This window comes from Hemiscyllium ocellatum, chromosome 20 (assembly GCF_020745735.1).
Source record: "Hemiscyllium ocellatum isolate sHemOce1 chromosome 20, sHemOce1.pat.X.cur, whole genome shotgun sequence".
NCBI lineage: Eukaryota > Metazoa > Chordata > Chondrichthyes > Orectolobiformes > Hemiscylliidae > Hemiscyllium > Hemiscyllium ocellatum.
This window is the reverse complement of record NC_083420.1, coordinates 20895450-20917669: the sequence shown is the minus strand read 5'-3', so window position 1 is coordinate 20917669 and position 22220 is coordinate 20895450. Positions and strand designations below refer to the sequence as shown.

At 43.1% G+C, this 22220-nt stretch overlaps 1 protein-coding gene across 1 annotated transcript in view; it reads left to right on the top strand.

Moving 5' to 3' along the window:
* Positions 1–13710, top strand: part of LOC132825371 (extracellular serine/threonine protein kinase FAM20C-like) — an 89984-nt gene extending 76274 nt beyond the window's left edge. The window contains exons 7-10 of the mRNA XM_060840561.1: positions 1849–1958; positions 4392–4473; positions 10492–10551; positions 12896–13710. Coding sequence (XP_060696544.1) covers positions 1849–1958; positions 4392–4473; positions 10492–10551; positions 12896–13148 — 505 coding nt within the window. The 3' untranslated portion in view covers positions 13149–13710. The remainder of the gene's footprint in view (positions 1–1848; positions 1959–4391; positions 4474–10491; positions 10552–12895) is intronic.
* Positions 13711–22220: the final 8510 nt, after the last annotated feature.

The following is a 22220-nucleotide window of genomic DNA, read 5'->3' as shown; positions in this document are numbered from 1 at the left end:
TGAGGGGTGACCTTATAGAGGTTTACAAAATTATGAGGGGCATGGATAGGGTAAATAGACAAAGTCTTTTCCCTGAGGTCGGGGAGTTCAGAACTAGAGGGCATAGGTTTAGGATGAGAGGGGAAAGATATAAAAGAGACCTAAGGGGCAACTTTTTCACGCAGAGGGTGTATGGAATGAGCTGCCAGAGGAAGTGGTGGAGGCTGGTACAATTGCAAAATTTAAGAGGCATTTGGATGGGTATATGAATAGGAAGGGTTTGGAGTGATATGGGCTGGGTGCTGGCAGGTGGGACTAGATTGGGTTGGGATATCTGGTCGTTATGGACAGGTTGGACTGAAGGGTCTGTTTCTATGCTGTATATCTCTATGACTCTATGACTAAATGTTAAACTGGGCAGGTTGACTCTGAGTTTTGCAGAGCAATGCCCTGGTCATTCAGAGTCAACCTGCCTGGTCCTTGCAAACTGTCCTGAAAAGTGCAGGATGAAAATCGTCTCCAAGTTATGTCTTTTTTCAACAACGCTCAAGCTCTGCATTAACAAATGGCTGTAAGGACAACTTTTCAAAGGCATGAAGTGTTTTTTAAAGGTGGGGTAGTGTTGTATTGAGGCAGTTTGTCAATGGTCATTTAAAGTACCATGGAAATAGTCCAGTAGCTTCACCCACCAACATGTTTGTTGAAGAAACGGTGTTTTTTTGAAGACTGCATTGACAAATTCCTCACTGTCTTACATCAACCTATTCAATGTCAGTAAAAGGTCAGGAATATGAGATTAGCGTTGCTGCATATTGATTTTTGAATGACTGTATTAACTGTGATTCTGTCAAGGTACTGAATGAACACCAAGTACAGTCAGTTCTGCTATAATGCAGTGGTTCCATTCTCATGCAATCCTGTGTTATAAGATAGCAGCACCATTTAAACTAATGGGGCCGGAATCACATAATAACCAGTATTTGCTTTAGGAACAGTGTCCCCAATTCATTAGTCATGTTATAGCAAATTCGCATTAACCAAACGTGTGTTATAGCAGAATGAACTGTAGACAGTGCAATGCAGATACCTGCCAGGAGGCCACATATTCTTATATATCACATGACTCCCCATTAACCATAAGTCTCTCGTGTGAAACCATTTCAACCAACATGCACTGCACTACATGTACCCTGCAGTTATTACTTCAAAGGACTTTTGCACAACTGACTAACCAAAACCTGTTCTTTCGAAATCCACGCTTCGGTTGATTCAGATTATGCCAAATGCTTAAAGGTTTCATCTGGCATTTTGACAGAGGAGTAAAAGCCGACCCATGAGGTCAAATCGATGCCATACACCGAAATCCTTCATGTTCCCTTCCTGGAGTAACATTTCCTTCTGAAACTATCCACCAAAAACACCGTTAATGTGATTAAACCATCCCAAGGTGCTTCATAGGATCATTTAGTAACCAAGATTTTGACACCATTCCCCCTTTTTAGGACAGATAATCAAAACTTCGAGCAAAGTGGGTAGATTTTAAGGGGTGAATCAAAGGAAGAAAACAAGCAGCAGTGGGACTAATTGTTGAATCCTCTGGCACAATCCACAAAAGATGGAGTTAAAGTTGAAATCTAGGAGCTTCAACAATGACTGTTATGTTGCAGACTGTTGTATGTGTTTAAATAGATTGCAGTGCCACCCAACTGAAAAGCTGCTATTAAGTGCTGGGATGAATGGAGACATTATCACCAGCTGACTGCCTCAGTTCAGGACAGTTTAGCAGAGAAGTGACAAGGTGCTGAGATCTCACTCGCTGCAGAATGGCAGCACACTCTTTTACAAAAACTTTCTGTTCACTTTCAACAGGTGGGAGGTTGATCCTGACTATTGCGAGGAAGTTAAACAGACTGCCCCTTACAACAGTGGCACCCGGCTTCTCGATCTCATCGACATGACTATTTTTGACTTCCTTATGGGTAACTAAGTTTGCTTTTTTTCTGAAATTTGGGAGAAAAAAATACTTGCGCGGGGAGGCAGTGGTGTGGCGGTGTTATCACTGGATTGATAATCTAGAAACCCAGGAAATCTTCTGGGGACCTGGGTTAGAATCCCACCACAGCGGATAGTGGAATTTTAATTCAGGGCAAATCTGGAATTAAGGGTCTAATGATAACAATTGATCCATTGCCGATTGTCAGAAAACCCATCTGGGTCAATAATGTCCTTTAGGGAAGGAAACTGCCATCGTTATGTGGTCGGGCCTACCTGTGACTCTAGATCCACAGTAATATGATTGACTCTTAACAGCCCTTTGGGCTATGATGGATGGGCAATAATTGCTGGGCTAGGCAACAATGCCCCATGAATGAATTTTTAAAATTATACAGCACCTTACATGATATCCCTAAGATATTTATAGCAACTGAAATACTTTTGAAGTGCAGTTGCTGTTGCATTGTGGACAGTGAGGCAGCTAGTTGAACACAGCAATGTGATTATGCCCAGATCTGTCGCTGTGATGTTGATTGAGGAATAAATAATGACCCAGGGCATCGGAGAGAACGGCTGGGTTCTAACTGCAAGGGGCAGTCTTACTGCAAATGCAGCTGCACTGTATCTGATGTCACTGGTAATGGTGCCCCAGGTAGCTTTCTGCATTGAAAGAAAAGGTAATAAATCAAAATGGATTTTAATAAGCACAGCGCCAATAAAATGTGCTCATTTTTAAATGTTTCGCAGATGTGCAGTCTCCTCTCATCATATCCTGCCAGCCTAATAGCATCGTTAAGGATTGCGGTTTTCAGAGAATATTGAACCCAAGGCACCAGTCAAACTTCCTGAGCATGCGATTTGCTAGCTGCTCCACTGCCGAGCCTCAGACTGCCTCGCTCAGCATTTCACTCACTGTCCCTCCCGCTGCCTCATGGTCTGTCCAGTTCCTGACCCTCGCAGCCTCTGTTCTGTTCGTTAACCTGAACCCTCTGTGTTTACTGCTCCATATAAAGCAGACGGAGACAGAGGGGTTCAGGATGGTGTGGTGAGTGAAACAGTTAATATGTTGAGAAAATAGATGGCAAGCATAGAGACATCACCCACACCTAAAAGTGCACTGGGTGCCACCATCCTTCTGAGAGTACAACAACGGTATCATCAACATTGTTCCAGTACATTCCAAGGAGGTACACTGCAGAAGAACTCACCTGCTCCTTAAAATAATGCAATGGAATCTTTAACAACTGCCCAGAAAGGGCAGCCATCACCTCAGACAATGCAGCTCTCCACCAGTACTGCACTGAGACTGTTAGCTTTGATGTCATGAGTTCAAGACCTGGAGTAAGTCTTAAAGCCATAATCCTATGACTCAGAGCTGAGCATGTGGCGCACTGACAAATGGCTGAAAGGTTTGAGAGACTTTTGTGTTCTGCTGGTAAATTGGTAAAGACGCTGAACAGGAAGAACAGAAATATAATTTTCAATCTGTGCTAAAACAACTAATGGCACATAGAACACAGGAGTAGGAAGACAGAAATTAATCTCCAGGATATCACTTAGAGTGAGCAAAAGCTTGTGGAAAAAGTCAAGACAGCTCTGAAGCAAATTATGTGGCTTTTGTCATCTCACCCCTCAAGCCTGTTCACTTGATTCCATGGCCATTAATCTGTTTGTAATGAACATTAACCATTCTCAGTTCCAAACTCTTTAATTGACCCCTATCAGCAGTAGCTTTCTGTATGTGGTTGGCAACATTCCAAAATGACCCTGAAATTTTCAGGAATTGAAAATTAATCTCCAGGATATCTCTTAGAGTGAGTAAAAGCCTGTGGGAAAAGTCAAGACAGTTCTGAAGCAAGTTATGTGGCTTTTGTTTTATTTTCACCTTATTAGTTGTAAAAGCTACTCATGTTGAGAGAAATAGTCTGTTTTACAATCAAGAGGCATCCAAACAGATAATTGAGTCTGCTTTCCAATCAGAAGGCAAGAGAAGGTGGGCTTCCATAAGAATGGATACATTAGGGAACAAATCAAAAGTGGTTAGGGGCAGTGAACTTGGCAGCAGATGGTCATTTAATGAAACCTCTAGTCATTAGCCCACCACAAATTGGTCACTCCAGCTATTGGCCAAGAGACTGCCTTGGTCATCCCTCATGACAAGGGCAGATCAGACTGAGTGTCCACTCCTGGCCCAGTGATTCCTGGTGGTAAGTCAGGCGTGGTTGAGGTCAGGATGTAACATGTCTGCAGAACGACTCCCTCCATTTTTCATGCACTGTCAGAGCTGCATCAGGAGGATTGCTGGGTTCAGGGCTGTTGAATCCAGCCAGAAGCAGATGGGCCCAGGGCTGGTTCCGTGGTGTTAGCCATGTGATGTACCCGTGGTCTGACTGCTTTCTCGTTCCTTCCTCTTCTAGGAAATATGGATCGGCACCATTATGAAACATTTGAAAAGTTTGGAAATGATTCATTTATTATTCATCTGGATAATGGACGAGGGTAAGGATCGACAGAAGATACTGCCTACTGCTCTAATGAATATGTGTGTATGTGTGTGTGTGCGTGTGTGTTTGAGCATGTTGGATATGTATGAGTGTGTGTGTGTGTGAGTGTGTGTGTGTGTGTGTGTGTGTGTGCATTTACGTGTGAACACAAATGTCTAGGTGTGTGTATGTGAGCATGGGTGCATGGCCACACAAACGAGTACATGTTTGCGTGTGAATATATGTTTGCGCAATAGCTGTATGTCTCTCACTCGAGAGTTGACATGACTGTTATCACAATTCTGTTTTTACAATTTATCTCCAAATGTCTGAGAAAAAAAAACAGAAACAAGGCCACCTACCTGGTGAATACAATGACCCTGTACCAAACAGAAAGGTGCCTTAGTCGATTGACACTTCATGCTGAGTAAATTGCTCAAGGAAAGAAATTCACAGGATTTATTAAAAAAAAGCTATAAATATTTCCGTGCTAAAGTTGGACAGGGTTTGACAGTCACTTGATTGTTCCACTACAATACCAGTGAAAGCAGCAATGTCTTTCGTCATATATGTGTAGGCCAAAGGTGATATCCTGGCCTGAATTTCGATGCAGTCATTGGGAAAATTAGTCCCAGAGGATCTATTGTTCTTTCTGAGTTCTGCCCTGGAGCCAGAGCAACACCATCATAAACCAAACCTTGAGGGGCTGCCGAATCAGGCTTTAGAGTCAAGGGGAAGGGACCACATCTCAAACTACTCTTGATCCTTCAGGGAAAGGTCCCTGCGCCACATACTCCATCATTTTGTTTTAAACCCATTCACAGGATATGAGCATCAATGGCTGAACCAGCATCTATTGCCTATCTCTAATTGCCCTTGAGAAGGTGGTGGTGAGCTGTCTTCTTGAATCATTGCCCTGTCCTAAGGGTGTAGGAATAACGATGGTGCTGTTAGAACTGGAGTTCTAGGATTTTTACCCAATGACAGGCAAGAAACAGAGATATAATTCTTTGTCAGGTAGTGTATAGCTTAGAGGGGAAATTGGTGTTCCCATGTATCTGCTGTTCCTTATCCTTCGAGGTGGCAGAGGTCATTGGTTTGGTAAGTGCTGTGAAAGGAACCTTGCTGGGTGATTGCAGTGCGTCATGTAGATGGTACACAGTCTATTTCAGGAGTGAAGGTAGTGACAGTTGAAGGTACTAGATAAGGTGTCAGTTCAGCTGTCCACTTTGCCCTGGGTGGTGTCAAATTTTATAGTGTTGTTGAAACTGCAAACATCGAGGCAAATTGAGATTATTCCACCACCTTCCTGACTTGTATCATGTGGACAATTATTGAGGAAGCAGGAGATAAATTACTTAGCACAAAATGCTTAGCTCTGACCTACTCTTGTACTCCCAGTACTTACACTCTGACCCAGTTCAGAGGACAGTCAATGGTAAACCCCAGTTTAATAATAGTGGAAGATTCAGTCATGATAATGTCATTGAACATCAAGGGACAACGATTAGATTCTCTGCTATTGGAGATTATCATTGCCTGGCATTTGTGTGTGGCATGCATGTTATTTGCCACTTAGTAGACCAAGCATCAGGATTTGATGAGTCACAATGACTTTAGAAATTGTGCAATTTTGAGCATCTGACCTTATGATGAAGGAAAGGTCAATACAGTAGAAACCAAAACTGTACATTCCAAGTTATAAATAGCTGCCAAAGTGGTTTGCTCACTGAATAGTTCAGCAGTGATGTCAAACCGTTACGCTATTCTGATTTATCTGTCCTGATCTCACAATGTCCTATCCATTTCCCCAAGTCAGCAGCTGATAGTTCATCAATGCTTGGATAAGCAGCACCAGAAAACTAGAGCCTTCATTGATGACTGAGAGATCCAAGGCCACAGCTAATGGTCTCATCAACAGAAGGGAGATGGGCATAGAGCTGGCATCTCCAGCTTGTCAATCCTGTATCATGCCACAGCAACAGATTTACTCTTTGCCAGAGCCTTTAGACAGCCAGAGAGTACAAAAGTTATGAAGTTACATTCAATCTTGTATGGACCTCTACTTAGCTCTCAGCTGGGTCACTGAACCCAGTTCTGGGCACCAACTTTGTGAGAAGATTGTCAGGGCCTTGACAAGGATGCAAAGGAGATTCATAAGGACCCGCAATGATATGGCTTCCCTTGAACCCTCAGGCCATCTCAAAGCCCTTCACAGCCAGTAAAATGGAGTGACTGTTGTACTGTAGGAAATATAGCAGCCAAAATGTGCACGAAAAGATTCTACAAACAGCAATATAATCATGAGCCAATGATCTGTTTGACAACATAGAGTCATAGAGATGTACAGCATGGAAACAGACCCTTCAGTCCAACCCGTCCATGCCAACCATGCCAATCTAGTCCCACCTGCCAGCACCCGGCCCATATCCCTCCAAACCCTTCCTATTCATATATCAATCCAAATGCTTCTTAAATGTTGCAATTGTACCAGCCTCCACCACATCCTCTGGCAGCTCATTCCATACACGTTCCACCCTTTCAGGAAATAAAAGAACAGGAATTGACCAGAGTTTCCTTCAAGACTGCATCCACCTCTGACGAGAAAACCAAGGCCCTGTCTTGAGGGCTTTTGAACAGAGTGAGTTGGTTATGGTGGCCTAGCTCAGAATGGTCAGGTCAACACCAGACACTCAATCGATGTTAAGGAAGGGATAAAAAGAGGCCAGGATACCAGGGAGAAACACTCTGGTTCTCGGAAGCTGTGCAGTGGTGATGTTTACATCGTCCCACAAGACCCAACAGAGCCGAGGCTAAACGATTTGACTGAACAACACTGTACAGGCTGGGTCAGTCTGGATCTGGGATCAATCCTTTGGTGTGGGCCATTGCCCACTGAACCAAACCTGGCATCTCGACTTACCAGACTGGCACAGGGATGACGGACTGCAATAGTGTGGAAAGACTAGAGGAGTTCTTCTTGGTGTAGAGAATGAAAAGGGAAGATTTCATATAGGCGTTCAAAGATTATGAGAGATTTTGGTAAAGTAGATAAGGAGAAATAATTTCCATAGCAGAGAGGAAAGAGAGAGAGAGCTATCACATCTATACTTTCCATAGTATTCTTATTCACCTGCTCACAGATCCAAAGCGTTTAAGTCAACCTGAATCAGATTAACCTCCCTGTCTGAAATATAATTGCCATATTTAGTTTACCCGCTTGAAGCCTTCAAGATTCAATGAAGGGGACTGCCAAAACAGATCAATTGCACATTCTTTATTGAGCACAGGTTCAAATTCAAGGGTCCGAGGTTAAAAATAAGGAGGTCAAGTGCAACATTTTCAAAGGGGAATGGTATATGGAACACATAATGAAGGAAAGTCAGAAGAATGAGTTCTGAGAAATAGTGAAGAAATCACAAGCTATGCTTCGGAAGACACAGAGGGAACAGCACTGTGGGTGGACCTACGTCACAAGGACTGCAGCAGTTCACTACCACCTTCACAATTTGGGATCTTACTAGCAGCACCCACGTTCCATGGACACATCTTCAAACCTTCAAAGGGTATTGGATGTAAAATCAGTCTATACATCCAGAGTGACACTGTGCTCATAGGCAGCCCACATACTGGTTAAGTGAGTTGTGGGTGTTGTTGCTTGTCTCAACCTGGAAGGCTGTTGCATAAACTGTGAGGAATGTTAACAGTGTTATGTGAATGTGCAGAGTGTTAATGCTGTGCCATGTGAATTCTGTAGATGCTGTGATGTGTGAAAGTGTGTGGAGTGTTAGCACCTTGTGTTGTGTGAACCAAGAGGAATGTTAACATTAAACCTGTCTGAACACAGGAGCTTTAGCACTGTGCTTTTAGTGTTAAAATATTATTATCATGTCCAATGGGTTTCTCTGATAGAAAGAGGAATTTATAGATTACTTGTAATCCATTTCACTGCATAATGCAAACTTTATAGTCTCAGGTGACCGCAGAATTCTTTCAAACTCTTGCACGATAATTCTCAACTTGCGTATAACAATGTAGATGACAAATTTGTAGGTATTACAATTTACTTTTATTCAGACCTGTCCCAGCAGCAGCACTTGTCAGAACTTCTGCAAAAATACATAAAAACCTGAGAAACAAGAACAGGGGAAAATCATTTTTGGAAAATGTCATGGCTGATCATGTTTCATTGAGATCATCTCTCATTGTTTAAACTCCAGGGAATATAGGGCTAGTCCACTTAATCAGTCCTCATAAGGCAATCCTCTTATCCCAGGAATCAGTTTAATATACAAAGTAATCTTTGTTGCATTCTCTCTGTGACAGATATATTCTTCTTTAGTTAAGGGACTGCACACACAGTTCTCCAGCTGTGGTCTTGCCCTATCAAATCACAATAAGACATCCGGATTCTTGTACTCCAACCCTTAATGGCTAACATATCACTTGCCACCCTAATTCATGACTGTACCTGTGCATTAACTGTCTGTTATTTCTGTATAAAATGCCTCTGTGTGGCAATATTTCTCAGTCTCTCCACTAAGTGAAAAATATTCTGCTCTTCAGTTTTCCCCACAAAACTTCACATTTTGTCCACATTAGGCAGGACGTTTTTACAACCCTTGCTCAAATTTAAACCTCACCAACTTTAGATCGAAGTAAACTGTTAACAAGAAACAAAAACTCCAATTCAGCAAGTTTGAACTCAATGCAGTTCAAATTTCCATGTTTCAACAATTTTGTGATGTGTTGTTCAATCTCATTTCCCACTAATTCACCTTGTCATTATTTTCAAATTCTGCATCATTAACCAATTAAACTTTAAAATATTTTATGAATTTTGTTGTTATACGCCATTTGTAGCTAGTACGTACATTGAATAGAATTAAATTTATTAATGTTTCAAGTTACACAAGGACTTCTTGAACACACAATTCTGTTTAACATATTTTGAACACACACGTAACCTGTTTAAATCCTTCAACTGCACGGCTTATTTTCCCACCTAGCTCTGCCATCAGCCCACAAACCTGAATGAATAAAATCACTCCCCTCCACTTAATATTTTCTAACCAACCTGATCAAAGATGCTATTACAAACTTCTGGAGCGGGTAGGATATGAACTGAGGCCTCATGGTTCAGAGATATGGACACTACCACTGTGCCACAAGCATCTTCAAAACATGGAAGGTTTCATCCCTGATGGTGTCAAACCACCAACTTTTCTGTTAACAGCCAAAAGCGCTGACCAGTAGTGCCAGAGACTCTGCTATTTGTTTTTTCATATCCAGAAGTGTTCTTACTCACAACTGAATATCTTTTTCTTTCCCATCACCAAATCACATTTTTTCCCCATCAATTAACCACCCCCCCCAGTAAATTACCCAATTTTCCAATTGAATAATTTAAGTGCAAAGCCCACTAAGGGTAAACACTAAAATATTTATATATTGTAAACAGTGGAGCCCAAGGACATATCCTCACAGTACCTATTAGTTAAAGCTTGACAGTCTGAAAATGAACCATTTATTCCAATTTTCTGTTTCTGTAAACTTTATTACTCATGAGCTTTACTTTTGTGTCTCTATCTTCTGTGTTGCAAAAGATTTTCAAAACTCAAAACGCACTACTTCCACTTATCCCCTTTATCTACCACTACACATTTATCAATTTGTCTTCCTTAAATTTATGTTGTCTCTGCCCTGGTGCTCTCTCTAAGCCATGCAGTAGCTGACATGACGTGTACATATGTCAGCACATTGTCTCCCAGTTCCAGTTAGTGACTGCTGTGTTCAAACCTCAGAGGTCTACATAGCAGCCAGCATATTTACAGGAAGCAGAAATCTGCCCAGTGATATCCCTGGTGAACTGTTGACGTGTCCCAAATTAAAATCTCGTATTTTTCCCAACTGGTAATATCCAGCTGCTTCAAGCTCCGCTTAAAAGGTGTTTTACCAGACAACTTACCTGAATCTCAGGAAGAGTGCTTGGAAATCCATCCACACTTTCTAATGTTGTGAATCCCTCCCACAGGTTTGGGAAACATTCACATGATGAGCTATCCATCCTGGTGCCACTGAGTCAGTGCTGCAGGTAAGTGCAGAAAGTGAGAGATCTGCCCTGCTGACTTTACTATGTCCAACCTGCCTGCCTCCTCTATCCACAATTCAGAGTCCGTGCAAAATCTCTCATTCCGAATTAAGAAATGGGCTGGAACTTTCAGTTTGGTTTGATAATGTAAAACTGAACTTATGGATCACGACAGCTTTGAACAAGCTTCAGGTCGAGAGGAATTATATTCTGCTTGTAGCTATTTTTTGATCAATCTACTTAGACATCTCGGGAGCAAGCAGAACTTGAACCTTGAGCCTGGAATAATACCATTACAGTATTTCACACGTACGTTGACGACAACCATCATTTCTTGACCCTCCACTGTTGCTAAATTATCAGATAGCTTATCTAAAATCACAACCACCTGATGAAGGAGTCGCGCTCTGAAAGCTGGTGCTTCTATTTAAACCAATTGGACTATAACCTGGTGCTTTGTGATTTTTAAATTTGTACATCCCAGTCCAACACTGGCATCTCCAAATCATATCTAAAATCCAGTATTGAATAAATAGTGATTTCCTCAATTTAAATATTCAGTTTCCCCTTTAACTCCACTCTCTAACTACAGACTCCAATGTCCCCACTGATAACAGTCTGAAATTCAGCTAATCCCTTCACAAATTTGGTGTCAGAATTGAAACCCTCAGGTGAACTCCCAGTGTCATATTTGTGCCATCATGACTTGTGTCATATTGCTCGGCTTTTGGCCCTCTGTTATGGCACATCTATTGCTGAACTCCTAACCATACCTTTGTCAGCTTTCTAGTTGATTGTTCAAGCACACTTCTGAATTGTTTCACACATTTGCTGTTAACCTGAGATTGACCCATCTCTGCTGTTTGTGTCTTCACTTGCAGCAAGACTCCTTCCCCGAAAACCCTTTTGTTCACTGAGCTACATTAGCTGCCAATTGATGACGTTGTGATTTTAAAATTCTCATCCTTGTATTTCGAAGTACTCTAGGTTTTGTCCCTCCCTATTTCTGTAACCTTCTCCAACCCCACAAACCTTTGGGATATCAGCTCTCCTCCAATCCTGGCATTTGGTGCATTCTCAAATGTATTTTGTCCACATTTGCTGACTATGCCTTCCACTGCCTAAGCTCCAAGCTCTGGAACTTCCTTCCTATTCATCTCACCCTCTTTATCTCACTTAGGGACAATTATCAAAACATATCATTTTGATCTGGCTTTTGGTTATCTGACTAAACACCTCCTTGTGTAGCTTGCCATCATACTTTAACAATGCCCTTTGAAAGTACCTTTCAATACATCAAAAGGCTATATAAATAAAAGGTCATTGTTATTTTTGTTGCTGTGTCGAGTTACCTAGATCTCTGGGGCAAACACCACAGCAGACTTCCAATCACAGCCTTGAGCTGTTCCTGAGATGTGTCAGGGTTAGGGTAGAGGGTCACTGCGTATACGGTAGAGGGTCACATTGGTTCACGAAGGCCATTGTGGGTCATTGAGGTCACTGCTACACAGTGGCCATTACGGTGCAGAGGTCGTTAGACAGAAAGGTCACATGCATGACATCATGACTGCAGTCAATTTCACTCTTAAATCCCTTGAACTCTTCAGACATCCTGTTGTTCAGCTCCTGTCAGACCCAGGACATCATTTGGAGAGAGATATTAGACACAATGCCAGGTTCCATATGGATGCCAAAGCACTGGCCTTCATCTCACCACCATCTCTCTCTCTCTCTCTCTCTCTTTCTGTCCCTCCACTGCCTTACTGTTGACATAATGTTTGACCAATGCCCAGTTCCCGATGAACGATTTCATTCATTTGAAGCAAAGCTGTTGCCTTGACTGCTCAGCACAATCTCTGTTTCCCTTGCCTTTGGCTCCAGCCCCCAGCCCCTCAGGCCACAGGCTGAGACCAGTCTGACTTCACCCAAACGAGAGTAGCTGGGATTTACACGTGAGATCGCCCCGAGGTGCTTCACAGGAAGAGAATCTGGCTCTCAGCCACAGAAGGAGAAGTCAGGCTGGGTGACCAAAAGCTTGAAAGGGTATGAAAGGGCTTGGAGGCTGACCAGTGGAGAACTGCTTCACAGCGGGAATTTGTGAGAGGCCGGAATTGGAGATTTGGAAAGGTTGCGGGGCTGAAGGAGAAAGGCAGAGTGGAAGGATTTGAAAACAAGGATGAGATTTTTAAAAATCTACCCACTGCCAGATAATGTAGATCACCATGGGGTGATGGATGAAGGTACACAGCAGGATTTGGGCAGCATAGCTCAAAGCTGGGGGGATACCGTTGTTGACCCCGTTAATGGTCAAATCTCTGCAGTCAATGGTGTTGCTTCTGTCCAACAGAATAAAGGAGTCGACCTACCGCCGGCTACAGCTTCTGGCAAAAGAAGAATACAAGCTGAGTGAGGTAATGGCTGAGTCACTGGAACGGGACAAACTCTCACCCATTCTAATAGAGCCGCACCTGAAAGCCATGGACAGGAGGTTACGAATCGTTCTAAGATCAGTCAGCGACTGTGTGGAAAAGGAAGGACGAAGCGCTGTGGTGGAGAACGACATAGACTACAATATCAATTCAGTCGCGACCAATAGGTAGTAGAGGGAGGATGACCTCTTCTCTCACTTTTTTTTAACTCGTGTAAGTGAGAAATGGAAAGTCTTGCAGAGACTGGCTATTTATGTTACTTTTTGAATTCAGTGAATTCAGAACAGAGATGTAATTGTTCCCAAATATGTAAAGTATAGACTCCATCCCAGATTATTATAACTAAAGTTTCTAAGTTAAAGCATTTATTTGTTTTTCTCGATGATATCCAGTTCTGAGGTGTGAATATTGAACAGGTAGGAGTGTGCAATCCCAAAATCGAAGACAATTTTTCAAATAGATATATATATATATAGAGAGAGATATATATAAAGAGGAATCATGCTAATGAGTGAAAATACTTGAAAGCTGATTAAACTGATCTGAGCAACCCTGGGCATTGCTCATTCCAAAATGGGGCAGCAAAGCTGTAATGTTGATTCTCCTTGGAACCTTCCGGCACATGTCAAGCAGCCACTGCCAGTTTTGCTTTTTGAATTCTTTACATACAGGTCCAGGCAGGTGAGCTGGTTACTTGTGGCTGTTAGCTTTTGCATTCGCAATGTTCTCGGAGTGGGGGGGGTGGGCACGGTGGGGGTGGGGGTGGGGGGGACGCGGTGCAGTTTGTGGTAAATGTTTTTGCGATATGGTGAAAGTGCAATAAAGATTATGGCAACAGCTTTTCTCTGGTCTGTATCTCGAGATTGATTCGGCGGGGCAGTGGGGAACTGAGGGAGGGGCTGTTCAGTGGCAGTCTTTGAAAGGTCAGATGCGGCCTAACTAAAGATGCCACACCCCACAGTGTCCTGACCTACTTCCCACTGGCACACTGCCCCATGGTGGCCAGTTGCCCTCTAACTCTTCACCCGAGGGGCTGCTGAAGATCAAAAGGACATTGGCAATTTGAAATAATCAATCCTACAGCCCAGGAGGAAGCCATTCCGCCCATCGAGCCTCTGCCAGCTCTTCGAAAAGGATATCCAATTAGTTCTGTTTCTTCTTGTTCTGTTCCTACGGCCCAGCAAATGTTTGCTTTTCAATGGTTTTTTTCCCAATTAGCTTGTATTGTTGTTTTCACATCTGCTACAATTGAATCTCCTGCTGCTATTACTATTTACTATCATTATTTGTTAAATCTGCCCCCCACCATCCCTTCAGGCAGCATGTGCAGGATCATAACACCTCGGGTAAACTGAAGTCTCCTCATTTTCTGAAGTTGGTTCTGTTGTTGATTACTAAAATCTGCATCCTATGGTTACCAACCTGATACCCATGGACACATCTTCTCCCTGTTTGTTCAATGGAAGCCCTTCACAGTTGTGAATGCCTCTAATAAATTTCCCCTTAACCTTCTCTTGATTAGGGAGAGCAATCCCAGCTACTCCAATCTTTGCACATATTTGACAAGCATCACTTCAGGGAGCATGCTCAGAAACTACCTCTCTAACCCCTGGAGATCCTTCTTGAAAGGATTTACTTTAATAGCCATGTGTACTGAGCAAACATTATTTGGTGCTATCCTCAGGGGACGCATGCTTACTCACCAAGAACAGGGCCCCCCTTGTGTGAATTGCAGCTTCCCATTTCTAGGGCCAGGGAAACAAAATAAAACAACAATCTGCTTTCGTGTAGCGTCTTTGATATCGTAAAACATCCCCTGTTGCTTGACAAGAAAATGATCAAATGAAAGTTTGCAGGGACCGGTGCACAGTGATATTAGGACACTGGTTAGAGAGGGAGGGAAGGAAGGTTATGTTGAAGATGGAGAGTTGGCGAGCTAGTGATTCTAGGGGGGTGGGTTTCCAGAGTTTAGGGCTGAGGCAGTGTTGGACACATTCACATCAGGGAAACTCAGATATTCAGATTCGGGGAAGGAAAGATATCCCAGGAAGGCTGGCGGAAATTGCAAAGGTAAGACATTGCAAGGCCATAGAGGGATGAGAGAACAAAGAGAAGGATTTTATAATGGGGGGAGCTGTGATTAATGGAGTCTGCTTTGAAATGGGTCTCAAAGGATCAGATGATCCTTCCTGGGGCAGTGAAATGTTTCAGGGTAAATTTGAATTCTTAAATGATCTGTGCCCCCATCCTGTGTTGACAACATCTACCAGTCTCCTGTTTCCTCCAATCTCCACACTTCATCTTGGTGCCATTGGTAGTGCAGCCTTCATTGCACTTGTCCCCAGATCCTTGCCAAAACTCTTCAACATCTCAACATCCCTTCCTCCTTTCTCTGAAACGTTTTGTGACGCATATCTTTGGGGTTGGGAATGTTTGGTTGTGATGCTCCAGTCACTGTGATAGCAAGGCCAAACTGTTGAGTCTTTTCTGTACATTCTTCAACATAAAAGATACTATACAAAACATTCGTTGGTCCCATCTTCCCCTCAACACTGATCCAGAGAATCTCTCAGTAAAGAATTATAGCAAAGAATGAATTATTAGGGAAGCGTTTCATATGCTTTCTCCAGAACAGGGGGCTATTGCTAATAAATCCAAACAAGATACCCCTCAAACAAACATGTAAAATCTTCTGTTTCTTCTGAATTGTCCCTTGGCTTCTCAACATTACCCTGTAAAATACAAGCCACCTTTGTCATCATTTGCTGAGATGAGTGAAACTTCAACAATGCTCAAGGAGTTTGACAAAACAGTCCACTTGGCACTCCATCTGATACCTTTACCATTCACATTCTTGACAATTGGTGCGTGTTACAAGACACACTGCAGTGACTCATCTCGGCTGTTTCAGAATACGAGCACACGCACACAGCTAACAATGATAAAGTACAGTACATTTCAAAGGGAAGACATACAAGACACAGAGAAGATGGACTGAATGACCTGTACTGTATCAGTCTATGATTGTGTTGTATGAAGGCTTGATAAAGTTTTGTGCAGTTAAGAGGACGCTTGATGCATATATGAGGAGGAAATGAATATATTAAAATGGAACAGAGTAGGGAGAGGCACGAAGAGCAATTAGAGAATCATGTGAAGTGTATACATATGCATTGCATAGTTGGGCAGAATGGCCTGTACCCACATTGTTGTACTTGGGATGACCAACACATATGTCATGAGCTGACTGGCCTTTCCACTCTCTAACACTCGGATACTGACAGCTTCCACAGACATGAATGGGATTGCAAAACTAAGTACAGGTGATAGTTTGGCCTTTATAAACCAGCCAACAATAAAAACAATCCAGGATCATTAAAACATTCTAAGGTATAGAATCTTCCAACACAGAAGGAGGCCATTCAACCCATCATGCCCAGGCTAGCTAATCCTTTGGAAGAGCTTTTCAATTAGTCGCAGTCTCCTGCTCTCTCCACATCATCCTGCAAAGTTTTCATATCAAGTAATTATCCAATTTGCTTTGTGCCAGGACATTGCCGTTCACAACAACTCATTACATAAGAAACTTTCCTCATCTTGCCCTCTGGTTCATTTGCCAATTATCTTTGATGCCAACGGAAGCAGTTTTCCCCTTAACCAGCTCTACCCAAACCCCTCATCAATTTGTATACATCTGAAGCAGTTTAAAGTAATGCTGATCCATAGCTTGTAACTAGAGACTGAAAAAAAAACATTCCTTTCACTGGTCAGAGCAAAAACAGCCAGGGGCTGAGGTATGTTTTAGACACACAAATAAACCACAGAGACTTGGGACCCGGCCAGCCAAGAGCGGCTGTCGATATAAAGGGCTTTTTTAAACATTGCTACATCAAGTGAAGTGGGGGAGGTGCTGTTTTCTCAGCTTTCAAGCACATAGACATGCATGCCTGTTCATATACAAGCACATCCATACAGACACACACAAAAGCTTACACATTCAAACCTACACTCTTCCCTCAGGCCCGTATTGACATGTAAACACACATACACAAACACACGCAAACATACAAACACTAAAAGAGACATAAGCAAACACACATAGACACATTCACACTGGCACAGCACATACATAAGAATACAGAAACACACAAGCGCATACACACATGGAACTGCACTCACAAATGCACTCATACACACTTCTTTCTATTGTCCGAGTGAAATAAAGCACGAAGAAACATGCAAACCGTCTCACTTCAGACAAAACTCTGCCTACTTGCTGAAGAAAATGTCGCTTTTTAACATTTAGCTTTGGACTTCCTGCAAATTATACGTTCGAATAATATCCAGACAAGGATCTAATCAAAGAGCTTGATGTCGCCTGTATAAAGTATAATGAATAACTGGGAGTGAGTTACAGGCTGGAATTTAATTGAGAGCTTCAGATGGTTTATGTAAGGAATAATAGGGTGAATACAGGCAGAAGCTCAGTTGATTTATACAGAGAATAATGGATATAATTAAGAATGATTACCAGGCAATAATCTACTTCAGCAGTTCAACTGATATCAAAAAATAAAACTGCAAAGCTTAAATGGTTTATAACTGTCATCTGAACTCAGTGATGGATTATCATCTTGATTCTCCCTCAGGGTTCTTGCTATTACATATCAAGAAATGCAGATCATAAACTTGTGACTGCATTACTCAGTTACTTCTGATAATTGCTGTCAATGATGTCCAAAGCAGGGCTGACAATTGAGACATAGTGAGAGAGGTGGGTAGCCATTAGCACCGTAAACGTATTGTTCTCTGCTCCATAACCCCTTGTACTATCTGGGTTCTATCTGGGCAGAAAATCTGCCTTATTTCATCCTCACTACCCCATTCATAACAACTGCAAAATAGGGAGAATGTTGGAAATTTGAAATAAAAATAAAATTGCTGGAAACCACTCAATGAGTCAGATTGTGCCTGTGAAGAGAGAATCAAATCCTGTATCAGGGTTAGGACCTTGCTTCAGCCAAAAACAAAACTTTTGTCATATTCTTTAGACATTTTGGCTCATCCTCCATCCCTCCTGCCCTCCCAAGTCCCAGTTCAACTGCCAAACTTTGAGTTGGAGTCGACGGCTGGTCTTCAGGCTTTATCGACTGTTCTGCCTGAAACAGGCTTGAGAAGGCTGAATAGCCTTCCTTGGTCCTCTGTTCTGAATGGCTGGCCTTTGGTGCTGGGGGTAAAACCCATACCTGAGCCCACTTTCTAATCAAGGCAACATTGCATGTTTATCTAATGTCTTGGTATCCCAAGTTAACCCTTTGATAACGCACTGGCAGAAATGATTTGTAGCCAAACGCTTTCGGTCCCTAATTATATTGTCCACCACCTACAAGGCACAAGTGGGTGGCACGGTGGCACAGTGGTTAGCACTGCTGCCTCACAGCGCCAGAGATCCAGATTCAATTCCCGCCTCAGGCGACTGACTGTGTGGAGTTTGCACGTTCTCCCCGTGTCTGCGTGGGTTTCCTCCAGGTGCTCCAGTTTCCTCCCACAGTCCAAAGATGTGCTGGTCAGGTGAATTGGCCATGCTAAATTGCCCGTAGTGTTAGGTAAGGGGCAAATGTGGGGGTACGGGTGGGTTGCGCTTCGGTGGGTCGGTATGGACTTGTTGGGCCGAAGGGCCTGTTTCCACACTGTAAAAAAAGTCAGGAGTCTGTTTGAATAGTCCCCATTTGCCTGGCTAAGTGCAGCCCCAACAGCACTCAAGAAGCTCAAAACCATTCAAGAGAAAGCATCCTATTTAATCAGCACCGCAATGACTATCTTAAACATTGATTCCCTTCAGTACCAGTGCATAGAGGCAGCCGGATATACTGTAACACCTACAAGATGCACTGCAGCAACCTTCCAAACCCCAATAAGTGATTACTTAGAAATATCTTGCATGGAACTAATGCATGGAAATACCACCAGCTACGAGATCCCCTCCAAACCACACAGCATCCTGGCTTAACATTATATGAGCATTCCTTGACTATTGTGAGGTGGAAGCCCTGGAGCACTACCCTAGCACTATGAGTGTATCTACATCACATGAGCCATAGTGATTCACCATGGCAGCTCATCACCACCACCTCAAGGCCACTAAGAAATGGACAATATATGGCTACTTAGTGGCCAATGAATGAAGAAAATGTTGTTTGGTCATCTCTAAAATGCAAATCCAACACCGAAAATCTGCCCAGCCTTTCCTTTAACCCTTATGTTATGCGGGTAGTATGAAACAGCTGCTATAAGAACAATAGCATTTACCTAGCACTTAATGCAGAGGAATGTCCTATCATACTTCATGGGAGCATAACTAGACCAAAGGAAAAATCGATGCCAAGGCAAAGGAGCAGCTTTTTGGATGACTGATGAAAATCTTCGTCCAACAGAGGTGGACTGAATTCCAGCAGTGAGGTGAGAGTGACAGTCCAAGACATCAAGGCTGCATTTGACCAATGTGGCATCAAGGAGCCCAGCAAATCTGGAATCACTGGGTATCGGGGGGCAAACTCTCCACTGGTTAGAGTCATACCTGGTACAAAGGAAGATGGTTGTGGTTGTCAGAGGTCAGTCATCTCAGCTCCAGGACATCTCTACAGGAGTTCCTCAAGATAGAACCTTAGGCCCAATCATCTTTAGCTGCTTCATCTCCTTCCCTCCATCATAAGGACAGAAGAAGGAATGTTCACCAATGATTGCACAGTGTTCAGTACCATTCACGACTCCTCAGATGCCAAAGCAGTCCACGTTCAAATGCAACGAGATCTGGTGAATATCCATGCTTGGACTGAGAAGTTGTAAGGACCATTCATACTGTACAAATGTCAGACTATGTCCACTAACAAGAGACAACCTAACTAACATCTTTGATATCCATTGGTGTTACCATCACTGAATCCTCTACTATGAACATCCTGGGGGTTACCATTGTCTAGAAACTCAACTGGACTTGCCACATAAGGACAGTGGCCGCAAGAACAGGTCAGAGGTTAGGAACACTGCGGCAAGTGACTCACCTTCTGACTCCTAAATCTATAAAGCACAAGTCAAGAATATGATGGAATACTTCCCACTTGCCTGGACGGATGCAGGTCCAACAACACACAAGTATCTTGACAGTATCCAGGACAAAGCTTGATTGGCACTGTACTCACAAGCATCCCTTCCCTCCACCACTGACCCTTAGTAGCAGCAGTGTGTACTATCTACAAGATACACTACAGAAATTCCCCAAAGATCCTCAGACAGCACCTTCCAAACCCACAATCACTTCCGTCTGGAAGGACGAGAAGCAGCAGATATATGGGAACACAACACCTTCAAGATCCCCTCCAAGCGGCTCACCACCCTGACTTAGAAACACATCGCCGTTCCTTCACTGGAGCTGGATCAAAATCCTGGAATTCCTTCCCTAGTGGCATTGTGGGTCAACCCACAGCAGGTGGACAACAATAGTTCCAGAAGGCAGCTCATCACCTCAGGGGCAACTAGGGATGGGCAGTAAATGTTGGTCAGCCAGTGATACCCACAAATGAATAAAAATAACAGTTTTGGGGGAGATTCTTAAAGGTAGCGGGAGAACGAGAGAGAGGGAAGGAATTTCAGAGCTCAGGGCCTGGGTAACTGATAGCACAGGCATGCATGGGGGGGGAGGGGGGGAGGGGCGAAGGGAATGGGTCCAGAGTAAGGTTTTCAATTCATTTCCAGAGATCAACAAACAAGTTCCAAATTTGAGCCAGTTCCCCTTTTCCACCTCTGTCCTACCTCTTGTTTGTTTTATTTTCCTTTACAAATGAAGGCGACCCCACATAATGAAAGGCAGACAATCTAAACAAAATAAGGAACTAATCTCAAATGCACACCAATGTCAAACTGTATCAAGCTATCTATAAAACAAGCTGTAAAACCTATTAGACTTTGGATGGCAAATGTGATCAGTGGAACACACTGCAGCGCCCCCTCAAGAGAGCATGGCTGATGCTATTTAAATATTCATCAGCACTTGTACACTCAAAGACATGGAACATCCCTCTATCACACTCGCTTCCTTACAGTGCAACAATTAATGCTGGCCTAGTCAGCGACGTACATATCTCACAAACAAATATATTTTAAAAACGCTCAGCAACAGGCCTTTGCTGTCACATCATTAAGGAGCCAAGTTTCAATGTGAAATTGACTGTCTGGTAACAACCAGTTCATCCCCTGCTGTTCCTTTCCTGTGCAGAATCATTCTGTTAAAACTACCATTTGACCTTCAAACTGCCAGATACAATAATGAAGGGGATTGGAGCTCCAATTTCAAATTATCATAATTTTTAGAATCTGTTCAGCCAGATGCGTTAAAGATGTTTTGTGAACTTCTGATCGTCACATTCATCTTTGCAGTTCCAATTTTAGCGTAATCTCAGCTGATGTGCAGAGTTGAACATCTGTTTCCATTCGAAACAATGCATCATCGAGTCTAACCACCACAGCAGACACCTGCTGTACACAGTAACAAAGCATTTCATCCAAGGTTCATCGTCAAAGCCATTTACCCCACTATAGCCAGCTATGATCGAAATTTCCTCTCGAATTATCTCTTCCTCTCACTTCCCTCTTTCTAAAGCCCTTTCGTAAACCCAACCTCTTTGACCAAACTTTGAGCCTTCTCTCCTCTCAGGCAGGAGGTTCCCAGACTCCAAGGAAGCTGGTTTGGAGTGGGAGAAAACTTGGAGAGTTGGGCTGCAGATCAAGAGGCAGACAAACTTCCATCTTGCCAGAGGCAGGAGGGCAACAACACCAGCAATACTGAGGGAAATGGTGAGGACATCCACCAGAACAGGACTCCCCCTGAACACTGACCTCCATTGAGGGAGGACTACAAGCAGGAGGTTCGCAATCTACTCAAGCATTGGTCTCCAAGTCCCATAGAGGGCACTCAAGTTTAGAAGGCCACAACTGTCTCCATCCAGGTGGAGAACACTGTCAGTCCTCTTCACTGCTGAAATTAAGGGCTACAGGGAGAACACTGGTCAGTGGAGTTGAAATGCCCATCAGCCATGATTGAATGGCGGAGTGGACTCGATGGGCCAAATGGCCTTACTTCCACTCCTATGTCTTATGGTCTTATGGTTATGTGCTTTTCTGGGGTTGCCTGGATTTGAGAGGGACCTCTCAGACTGGGGCTGTTGGTTTTCGAATTCCGGTTGGGCC